The sequence below is a fragment of the Periplaneta americana genome, chromosome 8, assembly GCF_040183065.1.
Source record: "Periplaneta americana isolate PAMFEO1 chromosome 8, P.americana_PAMFEO1_priV1, whole genome shotgun sequence".
NCBI classification, from domain to species: domain Eukaryota; kingdom Metazoa; phylum Arthropoda; class Insecta; order Blattodea; family Blattidae; genus Periplaneta; species Periplaneta americana.
In genome coordinates, this window is record NC_091124.1 from 175,227,328 (window position 1) to 175,248,763 (window position 21,436).

The following is a 21,436-nucleotide window of genomic DNA, read 5'->3' on the forward strand; positions in this document are numbered from 1 at the left end:
ACTCCTGTTTCGAACATCCATCCACTTATTGTTCATGAGAGAAAACGCTCTCTGTATGGACATTACTACTTGGTACGTTTAGAACAAAATTTGTAACATTAACATTTTCTAATTTGAAATTGGTGAACACTGAAACCCATTTCTGACAAGTAATCAGTGGCGGCTCCTGCATATTTCTTAAGAGGAGGAAAGAAGTTAACAGCGCAAAATGACACCTTCTTGAGAGAAACATGCTACAAATTAGCCTACATGCACACATGTAAGACCAGATAGTGTTAGCCTTCTCTTTTGTATAGCAATAATCTGTTCTTGTAAACTGAGTTTCCTAAATTGTCCAAAACATATTTTCACTTCCATTCATTATTGGATAATTGCACAAATTAACAATTACAAGGAAATTCACAACCTCGCAGCATTTTTCATGCGCACTACAGCATCACACGTGTTGGAAGAGACCAGCTACTAACACGTAACCGGAACCATTTTACAGAAGTGGTAATGGAAAATAATCTGTTAGGAAAGTGAGAACACTGCACTCACCCACATGGTCTGTGTTGCCACACGTACATTTTACAAGTTCAGTATCACATGCTTTTGAAGAATGTTAGTTCTTGTAAAGTCATACCACTCTGGTCATACTACCATTATTGTTCAAAGCTGCAGGTGACCGATTAATTTTTTTATGTTAAATATAATGTAGTTTGGAGTACTTTCAATTTCAAATATATTTGTACAAAACTGACAACTTGGCTGTTGTCCTGTCTAGTAGACAATGAATGGAAGTGAATTTCAGGGGCCAAAAAGATCTGCGATACTAACGTAGAACTACTTCGTTTTTGTTTTATATAAACCCAACTTAAACTTTCAGATATTCTCGAAAGTTTCAAACCATGAATATAGTAGCTTATATAAAGTGCAATGAATAATATATTTTGTTTTATAATTTAAAAAGAAAGTTTATATGGTATCTTTCATAGGTTTGCGTTAAAACTGTTTTTATTGTGCCTCCTCCTAGATGTGTTATAGTCTGGTTGAATGCAGCGGTAGTGAGCTTGCAGCACGACTAGTCGGTTTCTATATTCCCCACCCATGCGCTGATTCAGAGGAGGATCTCCTCCCTATCCGTTCATTTACTTGCTTTAAAACTCTGCTTCTGTCTCTCGCCGCTAGTGCGCTGTTGTCTATGTGTGTTAACTGCAGTAAAGGAGGAAAGGATTGACTTTCCTCCACACAAACAATCTCGCATCTTTCTCACAGTTTTCTACAGCACATGATTGCGCGTCATTTAAAACTCGATCAATCGAAGTTTTCCTATAGGTGTGAACTTAAAAATTATCGAATCTTCCTTGAATTTCAAGGCATATATTCATTTGGTATTTACTTTCAAAAGAAGAAAAATATGAGGAGGACGTTCCTCCCTTCCCTCCCCTGAGAAACCGCCACTGCAAGTAATACCTTCTACATCATAGACTGCACATTTTAATGCATCTCTGGAACAACAAAATTCATCATATAAATCATCTTCATCCACAGCAAAATTAAGTGTTTGAAATAAAGATTTTTACATTAAGGAAGATGATCTTAAGTCAAGATCCAGCCATTGGAAACTAACATTATGCAAAAATTCGGGAGCTGGGAGACTTAAAAACTAGTCATTTAACTATAGGTACAGGAGTTCCTGGTAAATATGGGAGGGTTCGCAAATGAGTCTGGTGAGATAAAGAAGGCTATGACATTTATTACAACAACTCAGACGTCTTCCAGCCGTAATTGAAGAAAAATGACCGGGAAGACTGCATCAAGTGCTGCTGCAACACGATAATGCATGCCTGTACTCTGCTAATATGACGAAAGCAGCTATTTATAAGCTTGGTTGGAAGGTGATTCCATATTCTCCTGATCTTGCACCCTCAGATTTCCACTTTTTCCGTTCTCTATTCAACAATCTTCAAGGGAATGCCTTTATTAACGAAGATGTTTTACAAACTTGACTTGACAACTTCTTTTTTAACTCTAAAGCAGCAGATTTCTCCTGAGATGGAATCAAAAAACTATCCCAGCATTAACAAAGAGTCCTAGATAATATAGGAGAACATATCCCTGGTTAATTTCTGTCTTCTGTTCATCTCAAATAAAAACTTTTGTCACAGCAAAAAAACGCTACGAACTTTTACATTAACCCAATATAAAAAAACTAAAATAGAACAGATACTGAAAACACACAATACGTATAAGATTCCAATAAATAGGTACTGAAAATAAAGACATAATAAACAAGCCCCTTTTATTTTAAATATCTGTGGCTGAGAGGAAAAAGGTCTTAAGTAAAAATTTTATACTTTTTAGGAGAACAGTAGAAAGATTGAAATTGGTGTCAATTGTAGAGTTTTTTTAATTAAGAGGTTTTTCTTGGATATTATTTGTTTATATTTCTTCTAAAATAGGTAATGTTGCTCATTTAACAATTTTCTTGATTATTTCCAAAAATAGCCGCACTTAAGCCCTTTTAAGACTAGAACCCAAACTGAGCAGAAGGGACTATGTAAACATAAGACCTTTTTCATGTCAAAATAAATGAGAAATGTAAATTATTAGGAATGCAAAATGGGTCTTAAACAATTATAGGATTGTTTACCTGGTGCCTATAGTTTTAAAAGGAAAGGGCATCAGTATGTGATAAAATGACTAAAGTACAAGTTAGACCTTTTTAATAGGGAAGCATGGAAAGTAAACATGTGATGGTTTGTAAGGAATAAAGTATTAAATATTCTTAAGTCCTTTATCCTGTGTGTGCTCGATTCAGAAGTACTTAGGACATTTGGTAACACTCTATAAATCCAGTCAGGAGTCTTATTTGACTTTAACCGTTTTACCAGATTGTAAAGAATTGTTTCCGCTTTCAGAATGTGTAAAAATCTCATTTTCACAAAAAATTGACTTAAGACCTTTTTCCTCCCGGCCACAGATATATTGCATTAGGTTATGTGTCTAAACATTTTATTATTTACCTTTTCTTTAAAGAATTAAATATTTATCTCAGCTATGTGCTTGTATTCTTGCAGTGGCACTCTTCATCTACAACAAAATATTTTTAGATTAAACACACAACTCCACGTCAGTTACAAAACAATTTCCAGGAACAGTCACTTGAACCATTGCAGACACAATAAAAAAAAATGCATGAACAGTACAACCAGGAATACCTGCAGGTTTTCGTCTGAATATGGCCACAACACAAACAAGCTGCATTCCGAACAATGGTACACAAACTACTCAACATACCAATGAGCCAGCAAGACTACAAAGAAGAGCTAAACACAATTAAATACATAGCACAAGAAAACTGTACAACCTTAACACAATAGACAACATAATAAGAAGGACAAAACAGAATTACAAAAAACATAGCAAATTCAGAAAAGAAGAGTGTTATATTATGACACTGGAAATAAAAGTTGCATTATATGAGGAATATCACAGACTTACTTATAATGAACAGTCAGTGAAAGAATAAAATACAAACACAAGAACACAAAAAATATGTCACACTAACATACGAAAACAAAAACACATACAAAATTGCAATCTCATTCAAGAAATTAAATTACAACATTGCATACAAAACAAAAAACACTCTACAAAAGCATCTCAATACACAAACAACATAAACAAACAAATACAACCACACAGGCGTATATAAACTCAAATGCAACACCTGCAACAACTTCTACATAGGACAGACATTTCAAACACGTTACAAAGAACACATCACAGCCATAACAAAATCACAAAACACTTTCACATTTGACTCCACATTACACTACACAAACACACATCCCCACAGGAAGCACAATCAGAAGGCAAGAAAACCAGGAACACCCAGTTCTGAAGATAACCTACAACAGGTTGAAACTAGTCAACAACAAGATACTTAATTTTAACATGTGAAAGAAATACATTATATATTTCGAAGTGATATAGTGTTAAAAGTTGTGTAATCAAGATGTATAAAATTAATTATGATAAAGTAGAGTACTCTTATATTGAAAATTCTTTTAGACATTTATATATCACAGACAGACTGGCGGCCGGATGGCTCAGTTGGTAGAGTAGCTGGCTACCGACTGGAAGGTCCGGGGTTCGATCCCAGGTGGTGACAGGATTTTTCTCGTTGCCAAACTTTCAGAACAGCCCCGAGGTTCACTCAGCCTCCTATCAAATTGAGTACCGGGTCTTTCCCGGCGGTAAAAGGCAGTCAGAGCGTGATGCCGACCACACCACCTCATTCTAGTGCCGAGGTCATGGAAAGCATGGGGTTCTACCTCCATGCTCCCCCCCCCCCCCCCCAAGTGCCTTCATGGCATGTGACGAGGATACCTTTACCTTTTACCTTTTTACCATAGACAACCTAAATATTTTGAAAAAATTATGTATAATAGATTATATTATTATTATTATTATTATTTGGATTCAGAAAAAACAAATCAACAGAGAATGCAGCTTACCTTGTGAGTACATTCTTTCCCTGCTGAAAGATACTTTTCAGTACTTACCAGAACATTCATAATATACAAGACACAAATCAGATCTCCATGTTCCTCTCGGCTGTTAAAAATGACTTCACTATTCACGTATTACAGTCTTCAGTACACTGCCTAACTACAAGGCGTGTTCTTAAAGTAAGTTCCGTTTTCAATTATAGCTGTCGCATCGCTGCAATCGTTATTTTGCGCATGCGTGTTTTCTTCTTCAGTCCTCAGGCAAGCTGTGCATGCAGTTTCAGAGCTTCAGTCCGTGTGTGTGGTTAGTTGTGATCAGTTGAAATGATTAAAGTGATCGAGCACCCCGCCGACTGTGAGATGCGGTCTGTTATCCGTTTCTTGAATGCGAGAAACATCAAACCAGCTGACATTCATCATCAACTTTGTGAGGTGTATGGTGATGATGCCATTAGTGATGGAATGGTCAGGAGATGGGTTAGGAAGTTCAACGAGGACCGCATCTCTGTGCATGACGAGCAGCATACCGGTCGGCCATCTCTGATCAATGACGATTTGGTGCGTGCTGTCGATGAAAAAATTCATGAGGACAGGAGGTTCACAATTTCTTCGCTTTCCTTGAATTTTCCACAAATGTTGCGGAGTGGTTCGCAGGTGGGTGAATTCTACAATGAGGGGATAGAAAGACTTGTGCCACAACTCGATAAATGCCTCAATAATGGTGGAGATTATGGTGAGAAGTAATTGAAGTGTGGGGAATACAATGCTACAAAAATGGTTTGTAAATATTTTCCCGTTTACTTTCTACACCCTTTTGGAACTTACTTTAAGAACACGCCTCGTACCTTAAAATTTCGAAGGTTGAAGAGAAAAATTTTTAAACAGAAATAACAGAATTTTTTTCATATTCATACCTGCTACTCAAGTGATGAACTATTTATGCTTGTAATGGAATTACTCTACTTACCTTATATTAATAATTGAATACCACCCTCTCCCCCGGAATAAGGATATAACTCAAATGGTGAAATAATATATCTTCGACCCTTATTCCAACTGAGTATTCAATTATGTATTATACAGGTTAGTTAAAAGTCCCACACCACCTAAATAACTTTTGAAGCATCTGGTTCAGTGACATGAAACTTGGTATGTGAGGATAACCATATACTAAGAACTCAATAATGGTATTACCGAGTTTTTTCTCCTTCCGGTTTAACCGGAAGTAACTACAACTCTCTTATTTTAAATGGAACACCCAATATATTTTTTTTCTATTTTTGAATGAAGCCCATTAAGAGCTTTTCAAAAAGTACCCACACTTGATACTTCTGTACAAATTCAGTGTTGCTAAATAAAAATGGAAGTGGTGCAAGATATTCCTAAAGCCTGGTTAAATTATTCCTTAAATGGTTTCTATGACTGAGTGACACATTGTAAAGCAGCTGAGGGTACCAATTTGAAGACATAATTTAGAAGGTGAGCTAGCTTTGTTTTGTTTTTGTTAAGGAAGGAGTATTTTATTATTTTAATATTCGATACGCTTTTCAGTTTTCTTGACTTAGCAACACTGAATTTGTACAGAAGTATCAATAGTGGGTACTTTTTGAAAAGCTCTTAATGAGCACTATTCAAAAATAAAATAATATATTGGGTGTTCCATTTAAAATAAAAGAGTTGGAGTTACTTCCGGTTAAACCGGAAGTAGAAAAAAACTCGGTAATACCATTACTGAGTTCTTAGTATATGGTTATCCTCACATACCAAGTTTCATGTCGCTGAACAGTATGCTTCAAATGTTATTTAGGTGGAGCGGGACTTTTAACTAACCTTGTATATTTATGTATAATTTTTTACATACTGCTATTCCACATTTCAAAGCTGTAATACTGATGTAAAATCTATGGAATACAGTAAGTCAAAATGTTATGTTTTGTTATGTTACTGTGTAGCCAAAGAATGAGCCATATCGGAAGCAGATTGTTACTGTAGGTTTGTTGTCATGAGTTTGTAATTACTGACCTACCAACTTTCATGCATAATGTACAAGTCACTCACAATTAGCTCATGACTTCTGCTCTCCTGCATTGACATGATAATCTCTGGGATTTTGAAATAATCACTTAACTTCCACATATAATGTTATGTTTTCAACGCATCGATATTACCAGTATTATTATTATCATCATCATCATGAAAAAGAATATTCCCAATTTAATTCCCGTCTCCTGCATTTCATCCCTCGTAGGTTGGCAGGTCTGATGTTACATGCATTCTGTGATTGTCAAGAATGATGCAAGACATTTATTTCAGAATTTTGCCAATGCAGCTGAACACTTGGTCGTAATATACATGTTATGTTTTATGTTATGCTATATTATGTTATGTTATGTCATGTAAAGAAAAAGAAGAAGTATAGACTTTTTCTGTGTTATTAAGTGTTGTGTACTGTAGTCTTACAACTGTCATGACTGAAATGTATAATGAACAGTAAGATGAGTACTGCAAAGCGTCAAAAAATAAAGACTTTTTTTTTTGCAGTTTTGAATTGCGTACCGGTACCAAAATTAGACAATTTTTTCAAGTTAAGTCATATTCAAATGATGGTTCTTTACCGTCAACACCTTCCAGATAAGTAACCATCACTAAATCAGAAGACAGTGGACTTAATTATCATGTATATTCCGGCATAAGTAAATATAGAAGAGCTGAATTTCAGAAATTCTAAGAGTGTACATGCGAATCAAAATATATGAGTCAAAATGTTTTTATTTTCCGAATCTAAAGATATACAGTGAAACCTCTCATTTACAGACATCGAAGGGACGTAACAATCTGTCCGCATCTGGGAGGTGTCCTTTATTGGGAGGGAGGTCCCCAATCTAACAGTAAATTTATAATATGCATTATGTTTCCCTTCACGCTTTAAATTAAATGTATTACTGTAGTTTAATTCTAAATACAGTCTACTGTACTACAGTAAATTCTTTGCAACTTTTACTACAGTAGATAAAACCGAAAAAGGAAAATACAGTACTGTGCAAGGCAATTTTATTCTAGGTCTACAGTTATGGAGTACTGTAATTTACAGTTAACCTTTACGTTCAGGTGCCATGTCTCTCGAAACAGAACAACTGATTGAAGTGAAGAGAATAATCCTACTAACCCTATCATGTGTCGAATACAATTTCACGATCGCAGAAACCTTGGACTCATCAGACAGGTTAAATTTTAAGAGTTTGTTTATCCACCCGCTTCCAGCTAACAATGGCTAGCCAGCTGGGCTAGTGGTAGCCTACAAGACCCTTATTGTCTTCTTTCATGTTAAAGAATTTCTGTACAGCTCTCAAAACTAAATTTTCCATTTTTGTAACACATTAGCTCTTGAAATCCAAGTTCTGTCCGCAGTCAGGAAGTAAAGCAAGCTTTAGGACTGTGAAACAGCTGTCAGTGTCCGTGTCTGAGAGTGTCCATAAACGAGAGTTAAATTCATTATTATTTCTATTTTATTTCAGTTGGGACATAAAAATCTGTCCGTATATGAGGAGTGTACATATTTTGGGGGTGTCTGTAAGGAGAGGTTTCACTGTAGAATATTACCGCATTTTTTGTAGTTATTTTTATGACCGAAAATGAAATTCATTTTGCGTGGAATTTGATGTTTTTCTGAACATGAAGGAAGTTCAGAACATGAAATAATGTTACAACTTTATTAAAGTAGAAAATGTGGTTGGTACAATAGATTCAAAACTGCATAAATAGGACTTAAAGCAAATACAATACTGGCAAGAAGTTTTAATTACCGGTAAGTTTTCAGGAAGGAGAGGATTATCTTTCAGAGGATCCAACAATACACACAGTACATGAGAATAATAAACTTTAAAGGCTAGTGTAACTAATATCAGACTATGACCCTTTTCTCATTTAGACAGGTATGGTAACCTAGAAAAAGGTCATGTATCTTATCTGAAAATATAAATGCAATGTATTCAAGTAATGTTAAGCAATTGGAGAAACAAATACTACTCAATCAATGTAGATTAAACTCCATATATTACCAACTGCGACCAATTAACATTTATCATGCAGATGGTTCGTGATAATGGTGAACCAGTCGAGAGGTCTATGATGTTTATTCCCTGAGCTGGCCACACATCTGATCATTCAAGTTATTTTGTGAAGCTACTGTAGATTAGCACACACACAAGAAATATGTATTTATCCAACATGGATCTGTAGCTAAAAAATGGATATTTGAAAAGAAAAAATAATTCTTCTGACACTTCTGGTGCAGTCAAATTAAAAGAAAAAACCACTGAAGCAGTTCGAAAAGCTTATTCAAAGCACACCAAGCCTGAAGCAGATAAAAGACCAAACCGTAAGTACTGCGAACATTATTTGTCTTATGTTGGAAACAAAGACGCTCCTGATACACAGTGCACTGAATGCAGTAAAATCCTGGCCAATAGCTCAATGGTTCCCAGTAAACTACATTCACTTGAGAAAATATTCATGATTAAAGTTGGTAAAACAAGAAAAATGCAACCGAAGCATCTTATCATGTGAGTTTTAATATAGCTCATGCTGGAGGAGCATAATTATATTATTGCAGAAAGACTTGTAAAGTCTTATGCAGAAGACAGTGTAACATGCATGTTGAATGGCGAATCACCTAAGAAAATTGATACAGTACAGCTGTCCAACAACACATTCAGGATCTTGCCAATTAGATACATTAAGGAAGAATTAGTTCGCAGATTGAGAAGTTGTCTGGGTATATGTTAGACGAGTCTGCTGAGATTTGTGGATTGACCATTTGCTAGTACTGTATTAGTTAGATACAGATATAATAACAGAATTGAAGAGGATCTGCTCTTATGCGAATCACTGCAAAGCAATACAACTGGAGAAGAAATATTTAATTCCATCAATAATTTTATGATCGAGCATGAAATTCGTCGAGGTAACTGTACTGACATATGCAGTAACAGTTCACGAAGAATGATGGGGAAGATAAAGGGGATGTAATTCGAATCCTGAATGCAAATCCACAAATCACTAGAAGTCGCTGCTTCTTATACAAACCATTCCACCAAAAAATTCCAGCAGTCCTAAAAATGTACCTGATCAATCAATCTTCTTAATGTAGCCGGCTGTTTGCCGACAACATAAAGTCCACTGTAGTCTATTCAGTTGTTGTTTTTCACGAGAAATGAGAGGTATTTTGATCGGTGTTCATTATAGATGCCTGTTGCTAGTAGCCAGAGTTGGGGTGTAGTCAATACCAGATCACTTATCTGTGGCACAATAAGTATACCTCTTCATAGAACATCTTGTTATTCATCATCTTTTACAGTATCCACCTCGCGTCAATGGAATTCCTTGTCACAAAGTATTAGGGGCTGCAAGACAATAAACACCTTTAAAAACAGCTTAAAAGATAACCTTATTAGCATTTCACTCCAATCATACTGATTTAAACTATCACTTACTACATTCTTACTTCTTTCTTTAGACATCATCCTGATAGCGCTGTATTTTCAAAATTGTCTCATAATAATCTCTTTCTATTATCTAATATTATTTGAAATATATTAACATTCTATGTACTTTAGCTTAATTCTGCTACACAGTTTATTTCAGTGTTTAATTAATAGTTCATAGTATTTTGTTGTTTAATTCGTAAATAACTCTTGTATACATGTAACTCTCATCTAAATCAAATTGTTGAATTCTTTGTAAGTTCATGCATATGTATATATACTTTTTGCTGGTTGAGTGGAAGAGAAGGCCTTACGGCCTTAACTCTGCCAGCTAAAATAAATCATTATTATTATTTATTATTAATATATACTGCAGGGCTGTGTCTTCTGCAACTGGTACTGGTGATTTTAGTTTACTTCTTTTGTGGTTTATGGATGGACAGTATAGAAGAATGTGTTCCAGATCTTCATCATGATTATTACACCACAGACAAGTAGGATTATCAGAAATGTGAAATCGGTGTAGGTACAATTGAGTGACAATGTGATCTGTTCTGGCTCTTGTTAAAAACGTTTGAACATGTCTGGGCAAGTTTTTGTACATTTCCAGGTCATTTGATTTCTTTTGTACAGACTGTAAAATTTTACCTCTGTCAGAAGAGAGCCAGTTGTTGATCCATAGGTTTGTAAAATGAGACTTTACTGAAGCAAAAGCATGGAATAGAGATATCACTTGAAGAGGTCTTGGTTGCAAATATGTTGCCTGTTTTGCAATATTATCCCTGCAAACAAAGAATGTCACCATTTTTAACATGTTTGTTAAAATTCCATTTTTAAAAGAGAAACTAGCCACTGTCAGCTGAGGTGCTTGCCTGCTGATGCTCATGCGTGAGTTCGATTCCTGCTCACGCTCATTACATGGTTGGGTTTCCTCAGAGGTTCTTCCCAACCATAAGGCAAATGTCAGGTAATCTATGGCGAATCCTCGGCTTCATCTCGCCATCACCAATCTCAATTATGCTAAATAACCGAGTAGTTGATACGTCATTAAATAACCAACTAAAAATAAGGGGGAGGAAATTAGAATATCTGCTACTTTCCTACTCTGAATGAATTTCTGAGTAAACAAAATCTACTATCCTAGAAGAAGTTTCACGCAGCATTTTGTAGTATTTACAGCAATTGCAAAGATCCTTATCAGGATATTTTTCTGTGAATGAGGATGCAAAATCTTGGGTATAAAACCCTTTTATAACAATGCTCAAGCAAGTCAATTTCAGTGCAACTGATTATGAAAGTATGACATCATTTCTGATCCTGATTCACAGCAGATTTTCAAAGACTTTTCTTTGAATGACTTTTGTTGCAGTCTCATAGAACAGTATTCTAATATTGCCAAACGAGTGATAGGAGAGTTCCTTCCTTTTGTAACGACTTATTTACAAAAAGGATTTCGTATATTATGCTGCAACAAAGGTTTTTCTTATGCTTTGTAAGTTATTTGTTTAAAAATGTAAAGCATTTTCTTGTACTGTTTAAATGTTATGTGACAGTAAGTCTTCAATGACGTGTAATAATATTAATATTGTAACTATTTTTATGGTGCAAACTGCAGTATCTATGAAATTTATAAGCTTGTACTTGCTATTTGGGAAAAGGAAATTGTACCAGAACAATGGAAGGAGTCCATAATCGTGCCTATCTTTTCGGAGTAAAGAAAAACTATAGTAACTTTCGAGGAATATCACCTTTTTTTTTTTGACGTCGTACAAAATTTTGTCGAATATTCTTTCAAGAAGATTAACTTCATATGTAGTTGAAATTATTGGGGATCATCAATGTGGTTTTAGGTATAATAAATCGACTAATGATCACATTTTTTGTATTCAACAGATATTGGAGAAAAAATGGGAGTTAAAGGGCACAGTAGATCAGTTATTCATAGATTTCAAAAAGACATATGACTCGGTTAAAAAAGAAGTTTTATATAATATTCTTATTGAATTTGGTATTTCCAACAAACTAGTTCGATTAATTAAAATGTGTCTCGGTGAAACATACAGCACAGTCCGTACAGACCAGTTTCTGTTTAACGATTTTCCAATTCACTGTGGGCTAAAGCAAGAAGATGCACTGTCACCATTACTTTTTAACTTTACTCTAAAATATGTCCAGGAAAACAGAGAGGGTTTGGAATTGAACAGGTTATAATATCAGCTGCTTGTTTGTGCGGATGACGTGAATATCAATCAATAAATTTAGGGCATTTCAAAACCTAAGAGGTTTTTAGCCTCATTCACGATATATCGCCATTCATCTCTGTTCTCTGCATCTTCTTGTCGTCCTCCCTCTATAGAAGGATATCATATACTTGGTTCTGCCAACGGAGACGAGGTCTACCAAGAGGTCTCGTACATCTTGGAGAATAGTCTAAAGCTTTTTGTAGAAGAGACTCTTCATCACGCCGTAGAACATGTCCAAGCCAACGTAGTCTTCGATTTTTTATTAAGGCTATTATGTCCGGATCTTTATAAATATCTCTTAGTTCCCTGTTGTTCAAAATTCTCCATGTGTTATTTTCTTGAATGGGACCAAAAATCTTCAAGATTTTGTTCTCAAAAGTAAAAAGGGATTTTGTTGTTTTTTTTTTGTTAATATCCAAATTTCACAGCAATATAGGAGAGTTGGTAGGATTATAGTTTTATAGCATCTTAATTTTGATAATCTAGAAAGGAGTTTGGAACTAAGCAATTTATGAAGGGAGTATTAACACTTATTTGCCGTAACGAGTCTATGCTCAATTTCTTTCCCAAATAAGCCTGTTTCATTAATTATACTTCCTAAGTATTTAAATTCAGCAACTTTTTGAAACTCCTAATCATCTATTATAAGTGACCCTCTATTATTTGAGGTACGTGATATATTCATCCGAGGCTAAGCGTGAATGTTCCACAACAATGTTTTTTTATAAAGCGGGTGAATATGTTAGGTGAAAATATACAAATGATTAGGGAAAACACGGAAATTTTACTTGAAGCTAGTAAAGAGATAGGTTTGGAAGTAAATCGCGAAAAGACAAAGTATATAATTATGTCTCGTGACCAGAACATAGTACGAAATGGAAATATAAAAATTAGAAATTTATCCTTTCCATAAGTGGAAAAATTCAAATATCTTGGAGTAACAGTAACAAGACACTCGGAAGAAAATTAAACACACAATAAATATGGGAAATGCCTGCTATTAATCAGTTGAGAAGCTAGATTCCTTTAAAAAAAAAATGAAAGAATTTATAGAACAGTTATATTACCGGTTGTTCTATATGGCTATGAAACTTGGACTCTCACTTTGAGGGAGGAACGGAGGTAAAGGATATTCGAGAATAAGGTATATTTAGGAAAATATTTGGTGCTAAGAGGGATGAAGCTACAGGAGAATGGAGAAAGTTACACAATACAGAACTGTACGCATTGTATTCTTTTGTTGTTTGTTTTCCAATGGCCGCTTTTGGGATCATTTAACTCATTTTGCTTCTTGCCTCCCAATAAAGAGCACTCAAATTTGTGCTCTGCTGTGATTTTTTCTTCAGTTTAGTGCATTGAAGCAGATGTTCTTTGTTCATTGACATTCTTCTGTGTTATAAATTCCAATCTTGTAAAGATGTGAGTGATGCAAGGTAATCATGACCTGTATTCAGCCTGAAAATAGCTACAGCTAACGTAATTAGAAACATTAAATCCAGACGTTTGAGATGGTTAGGGCATGTAGCACATATGGGTGAATCTAAAAATGCATATAATGTTAGCTTGGAGACCTGAGGGAAGAAGACCTTTGAGGAGACCGAGACGTAGATGGGAGGATAATATTAAAATGACTTTGAGGGAGGTGGGATATGCTAGAGACTGGATTAATCTTGCTCTTGATAGTGGGCTTATGTAAGAGCGGCAATGAATTTCCAGGTTCTCTAAATAAATAAATAAATAAATATATATATATATATATATATATATATATATATCTTTAAATAAATAAAGCAGAATAACGGCTAATGAAATGAAATTTATGAGATATACGAGGTCTGTCTAAAAAGTATCCGACCTTTAGCCAGAAAAAATATTTCAAATAACTGACGGGGTTGGGACCCTAATCCCCTTCAAAGTAGGCCCCTTGTGCTTGCACACACTTAGCCCACCGATCCTTCCACTGCCGGAAACACTTCTGGAAGTCTTCTTTTGGAATGGTGTTCAGCTCCGTCGTCGCATTCCGCATTATCTCTTGTCTACTCTCAAAATGGGATCCTTTCAGTGGTGTCTTCAATTTTGGAAACAACCAGAAGTCGCAAGGAGCCAGGTCTGGAGAGTAGGGAGGTTGGTGAACGGTTGTAATTCCATGTTTCGCAAAGAAAGTGTGTATCAATTGGGATGAATGTGCGGGGGCGTTGTCGTGATGCAAGTCCCAGTTGTTCGCCGTCCACATGTCTGGTCTTTTGCGCCGAACTGCATCACGGAGTCGCCAGAGAACATCGTGATAGTACTCCTTTGTCACCATTTGTCCTTCCGGTGCGTATTCGTGATGCACAATTCCACGGACATCAAAGAAAACAGTCAGCATCACCTTGATTTTGCTTCGCACATGCCGCGCTTTCTTCGGCCTTGGAGACTCGGGATGCTTCCATTGCGACGACTGTCTTTTTGTTCCTGGGTCGTACCCGTACACCCATGACTCATCTCCAGTTATCACGGTGTTCAGAAACCCAGGATCAGTGTTGGCGGTGTCCAGAAGGTCCTGTGCAACGTCACGACGGAGGTCCTTTTGTTCCGGGGACAACAACTTGGGCAAGAATTTCGCAGCCACTCGGTTCATGTTCAAATCATCACGCAAAATTGCATGTGCAGAATCTTTACTCACTCCAACCTCTTCGGCAATCTCCCGCACGGTCAAACGACGATCTGCCATCACCAAATTTCGCACCCTCTCAACAACAGCTGCACTCCGAGCAGTTTGGGGCCTGCCACAACGCTGCTCACTCTCCGCTGATGTGCGGCCATCTTTGAATCGGTTGAACCACTCCTTAATTTGTGTTACACCCATCGCATCTTCCCCAAACACCTGCTGAATCTTACGAATTGTTTGACTTTGAGAATCATCAAGCTTTTGACAAAATTTGATGCAGTATCTTTGCTCAATTCGTTCAGTCATCTTGCGAGAAAACTAAATCCGACAAACACCTAGAACAGCACCTTACTTGGCGACCACCAGCCAGTGACTGGCACAAGCGAATGCGGTGAAAAAATTCAAGCATGCGCATTACAGTTCCTCCTTCCACCATGCACAGTGGCGCCGCCTTAGAATCACAACTTTACGCGGGAAAAATTAAGGTCGGATACTTTTTAGACAGGCCTCGTACAGCGGGATATACTAAATGGGATCACAAACGAATGAAGATGTTAGGGAAGAATTACAACTAGAACCTGTAATTAATCACGTAAAACATTATCAGAACAACTGAATAAATCATCTGCATCGCATGCATAGAGACAGAATCCCAAAAGTCAAGCTCCACTATCGTCCAAACGGGAAGAGATCTCTCGGTCGTCCAAAGAAGTGCTGGATTAAAAATTCAACTGTGAGATCGTAACAGGCCATTTGGCCTAATACTTGAAGGGAAGACGAAGAAGAAGAAGAAGAATCTTTAAATAAAAGGTGTTCTTTGAGCAAAAAATTTTTGGGAAACGTTGGTCTAAAACAAATCTAGTCTACAACGAAACATTTGGAGATTGAAATGTACAGTGAATTGAGAACTAAGCTGCGTGATTTGAACAATCAGCTATTCAGCATGAATATCTGAGTTTGGAAAAGAGTAAATAATACAGTGGCTACAGCACCATATGTCCTTCACAATATACTATTGTTCAAGACTTTTATGACTATATCTGAAATATAAAGACTGAACGTCTAATGAAGTAATGTCTATCGCCTAGCCAGCAGTCTGCAAGCTCCTTTGAAGTAAATGGACATTAATTTGTAAGGAAACAGCTGGGTTGCAGCTCAAATTTAGCCCTGTGTGTGTTTCTGATATTTTTAGATACAATAAAAATACTGACATATTTTATATAACTACCACCTGTGTAGTGTGTGATGCAAATGAAGAGATGAACACGGAACACATGGAAAGATGCACAGCATTGCTGCAAGAAGATGAGATCATACAAAAATACTGGAGTGCAAGATGGCACATGACTTCAATGTTAAGTGCCTAGACCAGCGGTGACCAAAGCAGGTGTCGTGATTACATCACGTAATCACAGACATTCAAACGGGCATGAGAAGTTTCCTGTACATTGCTGTGTGTTTCATTCACTACTGAAGGCAAGCAGTGGCGGTATCATGTCACTCTACAAACTCTGTCTCTACAAGCAGTAAGAGGTGGTTTCGTAAAAATGTTGTTCTGTCGGACAAAATGTAATATGTTTACTTTGCTCAATGGTTCAATTAGGAGTATACAGAAACATTAATTGCCACGCTGAATAATAATATTATTATTATTACTGACCACTAAGTATGTGTTTCTATAATTTTTCTGTACGTGCATGAATATTGATATTTTTAGATCTTCTCCCTAGAAGGATAAAATTATTAGGTTTTATCTCAATTTTAATCTTCTTAATCTTTAGATGAGGATAACTATTTATTAGTAATTAATTTAATGATAATATTGTAGAAAAACCGATTCAATATTATGTGCCAACGAACTGTTAAACGCCAGGAATTGACATTCTTAAATCATAGCCAGGAAGAGAAAGATGAGATAAATAAATGTAAGGAAGTCAGCTACCTAATGGAGTTTGAAATATCTCGTGCTCTAAAGTCTTTTACTAGAACATAATTTTTCAAAAGAGTAATGATTAAAATAGCTTAAATAACTTGTCCATAAGAAGTTTTTAATTTTGAAAAACTACGAATTTCTCGACCAAGTATCGAGAGAAGAATTTAGAAAATTCCTGATTATATTCAAGAGGAAGGTTAGAAAAAGAAGCAAGAAAAATCGTAGCCTATATTATTCACTGGCTCTTGATGACAGCAGTGACATTACTGATACAGCAAAGCTTGAGATTTTTATCCACGGGATTGATCAAGACGTTAGTACAGGAACAACCACTGGTTGTAGTTTTCATGCCGAGTACCTTTCCTCCGTCTCCTTACTTCATTGGCTGTCTGTCGCATGTAATCACAGCAGCTCGAGTTTTGGTCACCACTGGCCTAGACACTGGACCAACAACAATATATTTTTATAAATTCACCACCCATAATTTTTTTTCGGCTATCAGATAACGAATATTAACTGCCATTTTATTCTCCACATTTGGCTGGGAAAATGTTAATTGTCGCTTCTGCTTCTTCTTCATCTTCTTCTTCTTCAAATCAGCTACTTTGTCTTTTTGCTGTTATCCTTGTAGCTTCTCCAATGTGGATGCATGCTTTGTTTCACAGCTCCTCTTGATATACATATTATTCTATCACAGAAACAGATTCATTGCAAATCATACAAACTGGTTTACCTTTTACATTAATAAAAAGTTCCGTTCATTTTTCCTGAAATGCCCGACTTCATCAATCACAAATTCGGTCCTTTATTTGCATTTGTTAATAAATATTTCGATGGATTTGAGGGAGGTGGGATATGATGGAGACTGGATTGATCTTGCTCAGGATAGGGACCAATGGCGGGCTTATGTGAGGGCAGCAATGAACCTCTGGGTTCCTTAAAAGCCAGTAAGTAAGTAATAAATATTTCAAAACCAATTATAACTACAAATGGAAACTGAAATAAACGTGAAGAGAGCACATCAGCTACGAAATCAGCACAAAGCCTTAATCAAGAATACATATATATTTAAAATTTTAACAACACATTATCACCCACTACTGCTGACCACTATAGTCCCGTCGCTCTAATTTCCGGCAGCCAATCGCGTTGCAGGTCAGCTAGATTTAAACGTGTGCGTCTTGTGATTCGCTGATAAAGACGTTATTTATTTCTTAAGGCTCGATAAATACTTAATATAATCGCCCGCCATTTTGGCTCTTTCGTTGGCGTTCGCAGAAAGCACACGAAGACGTATTTTTGCCGCTCAATTATTTGCGTGTGTTTGATTTATTATCATAGGAGCTACGACATGATAATGTTTAACGGTGTGGCAAATAGATTCCTCGTATGGTAGCTCAGCAACGAAAGAACAAAAATGGCGAACGATACTACCTACCTAGACTTTATAGAGCCTTCACTTCCTAAGAAATAAGCAAAAAGGAGGAGTCACACCGGGAATAACAGCGTCGCGACTATAGTTATTTCTTGGAGTGCCAAATCAGCAGCTTTGCTTATTTTAGCGTGAGTTTATTCGGTCTCTGTTGCAATGCGACGAAAATAATGACATTTTAAAAACATCAGTTTATTGTGTGTACCTACTCAACTTTTACACATTTATGTTTCACTCAGTATGGAGTTTAGTCAATGTAAAACTAGAATACAAAAATGATCCACTCAGCTGCTTGATAAATTTGAGAATTCTCTATGTTTTATATATATTTTTTTCCTTCCTGAAATTGAGTCAATAAAGACCACACAAAATCATTCAGAAATCACACTGTGTGCGAGTTGAAGGTCACTGACCTATGCAGTTGTAAGACGAGTGCTGGGTCTGTTTTTGATTTCACACAATTTATATGATATCTTTCTAGAAGTAAGTAGTTTGAATTCAATTTGAAATTCATATTAAATGACAACGGAACAAAATAAGATTCACGGCCAAACTGATAGTTGGCTAGTAGGTATAATATTAAAAACCGAGAAAGTTGCATTTAAAGCAGGATGATAGCCTGCTGCTTAAAGAAGTTTAATATTTATTTATAGCAAGGATATTAGTTTACAATTAACTTAAAGCCTAGTTTGAAATTCCTAATTTTATCGCATGAAATTGTTGACACACTGACCATTCTTCCAAATGCCTTACTTCACATTTCAGAAGTAACTCAGACCAGTTGCAGTAGCAGATTAAGAGACTCCACTGTTCGTAAAATCATTTTCTTCTGTTTGCAGTTTTGCCAATCCATTCTCGTTCTTCCTCCTCCGAAACATTCTACACAACTCTCCCGAAATTTTGAATTCTGAATTTCCGTACCAAATCACTGTCCCCAAGACTGCAGCTCCTGCTTCCCTGCTCGCCACCATTTCTAAACAGAAAAAATCAGATGAGGGCAAGATACTAACGGCTGAAGATGACAAAGAAAAAGGCAAGAAGAGAAAATCAGAAAAGGGGAAAGGTACGACAAAAATCGTACACAGAGCAATGATGCACACTTCAGAATCAATCTAAGTCAAAGAGTTTTGAGTTCAAGTTTAACATAATATACGTCATGATTAAAAAAAAGTACATAATAGTCTATTTGAGAGCTTTCCCTCATCAGAAAATGAAGATGGTAATTAAATCTCAAAATGTTGTCACATTCCTGAATTTCGTGATTTAATGAGAAATTTGTTTAAACATACTGTGAAATTTTGTGCATCACTGCTTAAAGGTGTTTTTCAGTTAATACAGGATGGAAGTAATATAACTCCCCATAGTGGGGAGGGGGAAGGACAAGTTTATAAACTTAATCAAGCTGAAATAATAGAAGATAGTGAAAAGAAGTTCAAAGTAAAGATTCATTTTAAAGTTTTAGACATTCTAATTCCCGAATGAAAGAACATTTTAAGTCCTTCATATAAGTAATAAACATGACGTTTTTTGAGTCCCAAAATTTTAGACATAGTGATGACGATCTTCACTGCTTAACAATAAATTCAAATGACCAACATAATAGTAATCTGAAGGATTAAATGGTTAGCATCCGTTCAATTATGAGAAAAGAAATTAAAATACCAAAATTATCAGACAACTGATCATTATATTTTACTACCACTGTTTTCGTTGTATTTGTGCGAATTATCTGGAAGATTAAATTAAATAAATTCATGTTGAATCTTTCGTACACTACTTTTAACACTTGAATATAAATAATTGATTAAATGGCGATTTTACTCGTGTTAATTACGTAAGCATGTGTGGCTTACAGCTGTTTCGGTGCTACTTGACACCATCCTCAGAGCCTACTAGATCTTGACACTATCTCAACTTCGCTGCCTGTTGTGTGGGTGCGTTCGTGTGATGAAGAGTTGTGTCAAATTGGTCAGAAGACACACACTATTTGACACAACTCTTCATCACATGAATGCACCCACACAACAGGCAGCGAAGTTGAGATAGCGCCGAGATCTAGTAGGCTCTGAGGATGGTGTCAAGTAGCACCGAAACAGCTGTAAGCCACACATGCTTACGTAATTAACACGAGTAAGATCGCCATTTAATCAATTATTTAAATAAATTCAACTCTGTCTGCCTTCTTCTCCGAGATTTGTACAGCTTAAATTTTATTTTCCTCATTGTCCTTGACGACTGCAATGGTTGAAAGATCGTTTCCAAAACCTAAGTTAGTCAAGAGCTAACTAAGAAGTACAATGTCACAGGCGTGACCCAGTGGACTTTTTACTTCAAGTACTGAAAACAAGAGGGATCGGGAAACAGATTCTGATCTGATTATCTGTTCATCTGCAGCATCAAAATCCCAAGTAAAGCAGTTTTAGACTTATTGCAAAAGGAAATATATATATTTTAAAAATATTTTATTTAACATTATTTCTTTACTTTTTTTTTTTTAAGGGACATATTACATACTCGGTTTCTACCAAATATTTTCACTCGGTAAAAAAGAAAGAGAATTCAACATCCAATACAATGGCCAACACCTTCCTAGGACTTATGAATCCAAATATCTTGGAGTTATTTTCGATAGTAAGTTAACATGGAGCAACCATTTGAAATACATTTCTGAAAAAGCTCGTAAAAGGTTCTCCCTTCTAAAAAGACTAGCAGGAAAGAAATGGGGATGCTCTAGGAATACTTTGAACACTACATACAAAATGTTTATACAGCCAGTGCTGACATACTGCGGAGAAATTTTAATTACTTCACCTTTCATAAACGAAATAGAATATGTTCAAAACCAAGCTCTCAGACTCATTACTGGTGGAATCAAAACAACTCCAATAGATTCTACGAGATTCCTCACTAATATAAACAGCATCAAAATGACAATAGAAGAAAAAACAATGATTCAGTATATGACAAACTTATCAGATTACCAGGAAACAATTGGCATTCATACAGTCCTCCCTGTAGATTGAAAACTCAAAAAAGTTTCATATCCATTGTTCAAGAATTAAAACAGAAAATCAATATCCCGAATTTAAAAGAAAACCTACAAATTAAACCAAACCCTTTAACTCTATTAAATATAGAATATAATCTAAATTTAACAGAAGAAATACTAAAATCAGAAGTAAACACTGAAATACTA

General features: G+C 35.9%; 2 protein-coding genes across 2 annotated transcripts in view; one reads left to right on the forward strand and one right to left on the reverse strand.

Moving 5' to 3' along the window:
* The window catches only part of LOC138705255 (uncharacterized), a 77,662-nt gene that overhangs the window by 53,513 nt on the left and 2,713 nt on the right, over positions 1-21,436 (forward strand). Inside the window, exon 4 of the mRNA XM_069834086.1 lies at positions 19,080-19,303. Coding sequence (XP_069690187.1) covers positions 19,080-19,303 — 224 coding nt within the window. The remainder of the gene's footprint in view (positions 1-19,079; positions 19,304-21,436) is intronic.
* LOC138705254 (RCC1 domain-containing protein 1) overlaps positions 19,084-21,436 on the reverse strand; it is a 36,447-nt gene continuing 34,094 nt past the window's right edge. Inside the window, exon 8 of the mRNA XM_069834084.1 lies at positions 19,084-19,213. The gene's annotated coding sequence lies outside the window, so the exon portion shown is untranslated. The remainder of the gene's footprint in view (positions 19,214-21,436) is intronic.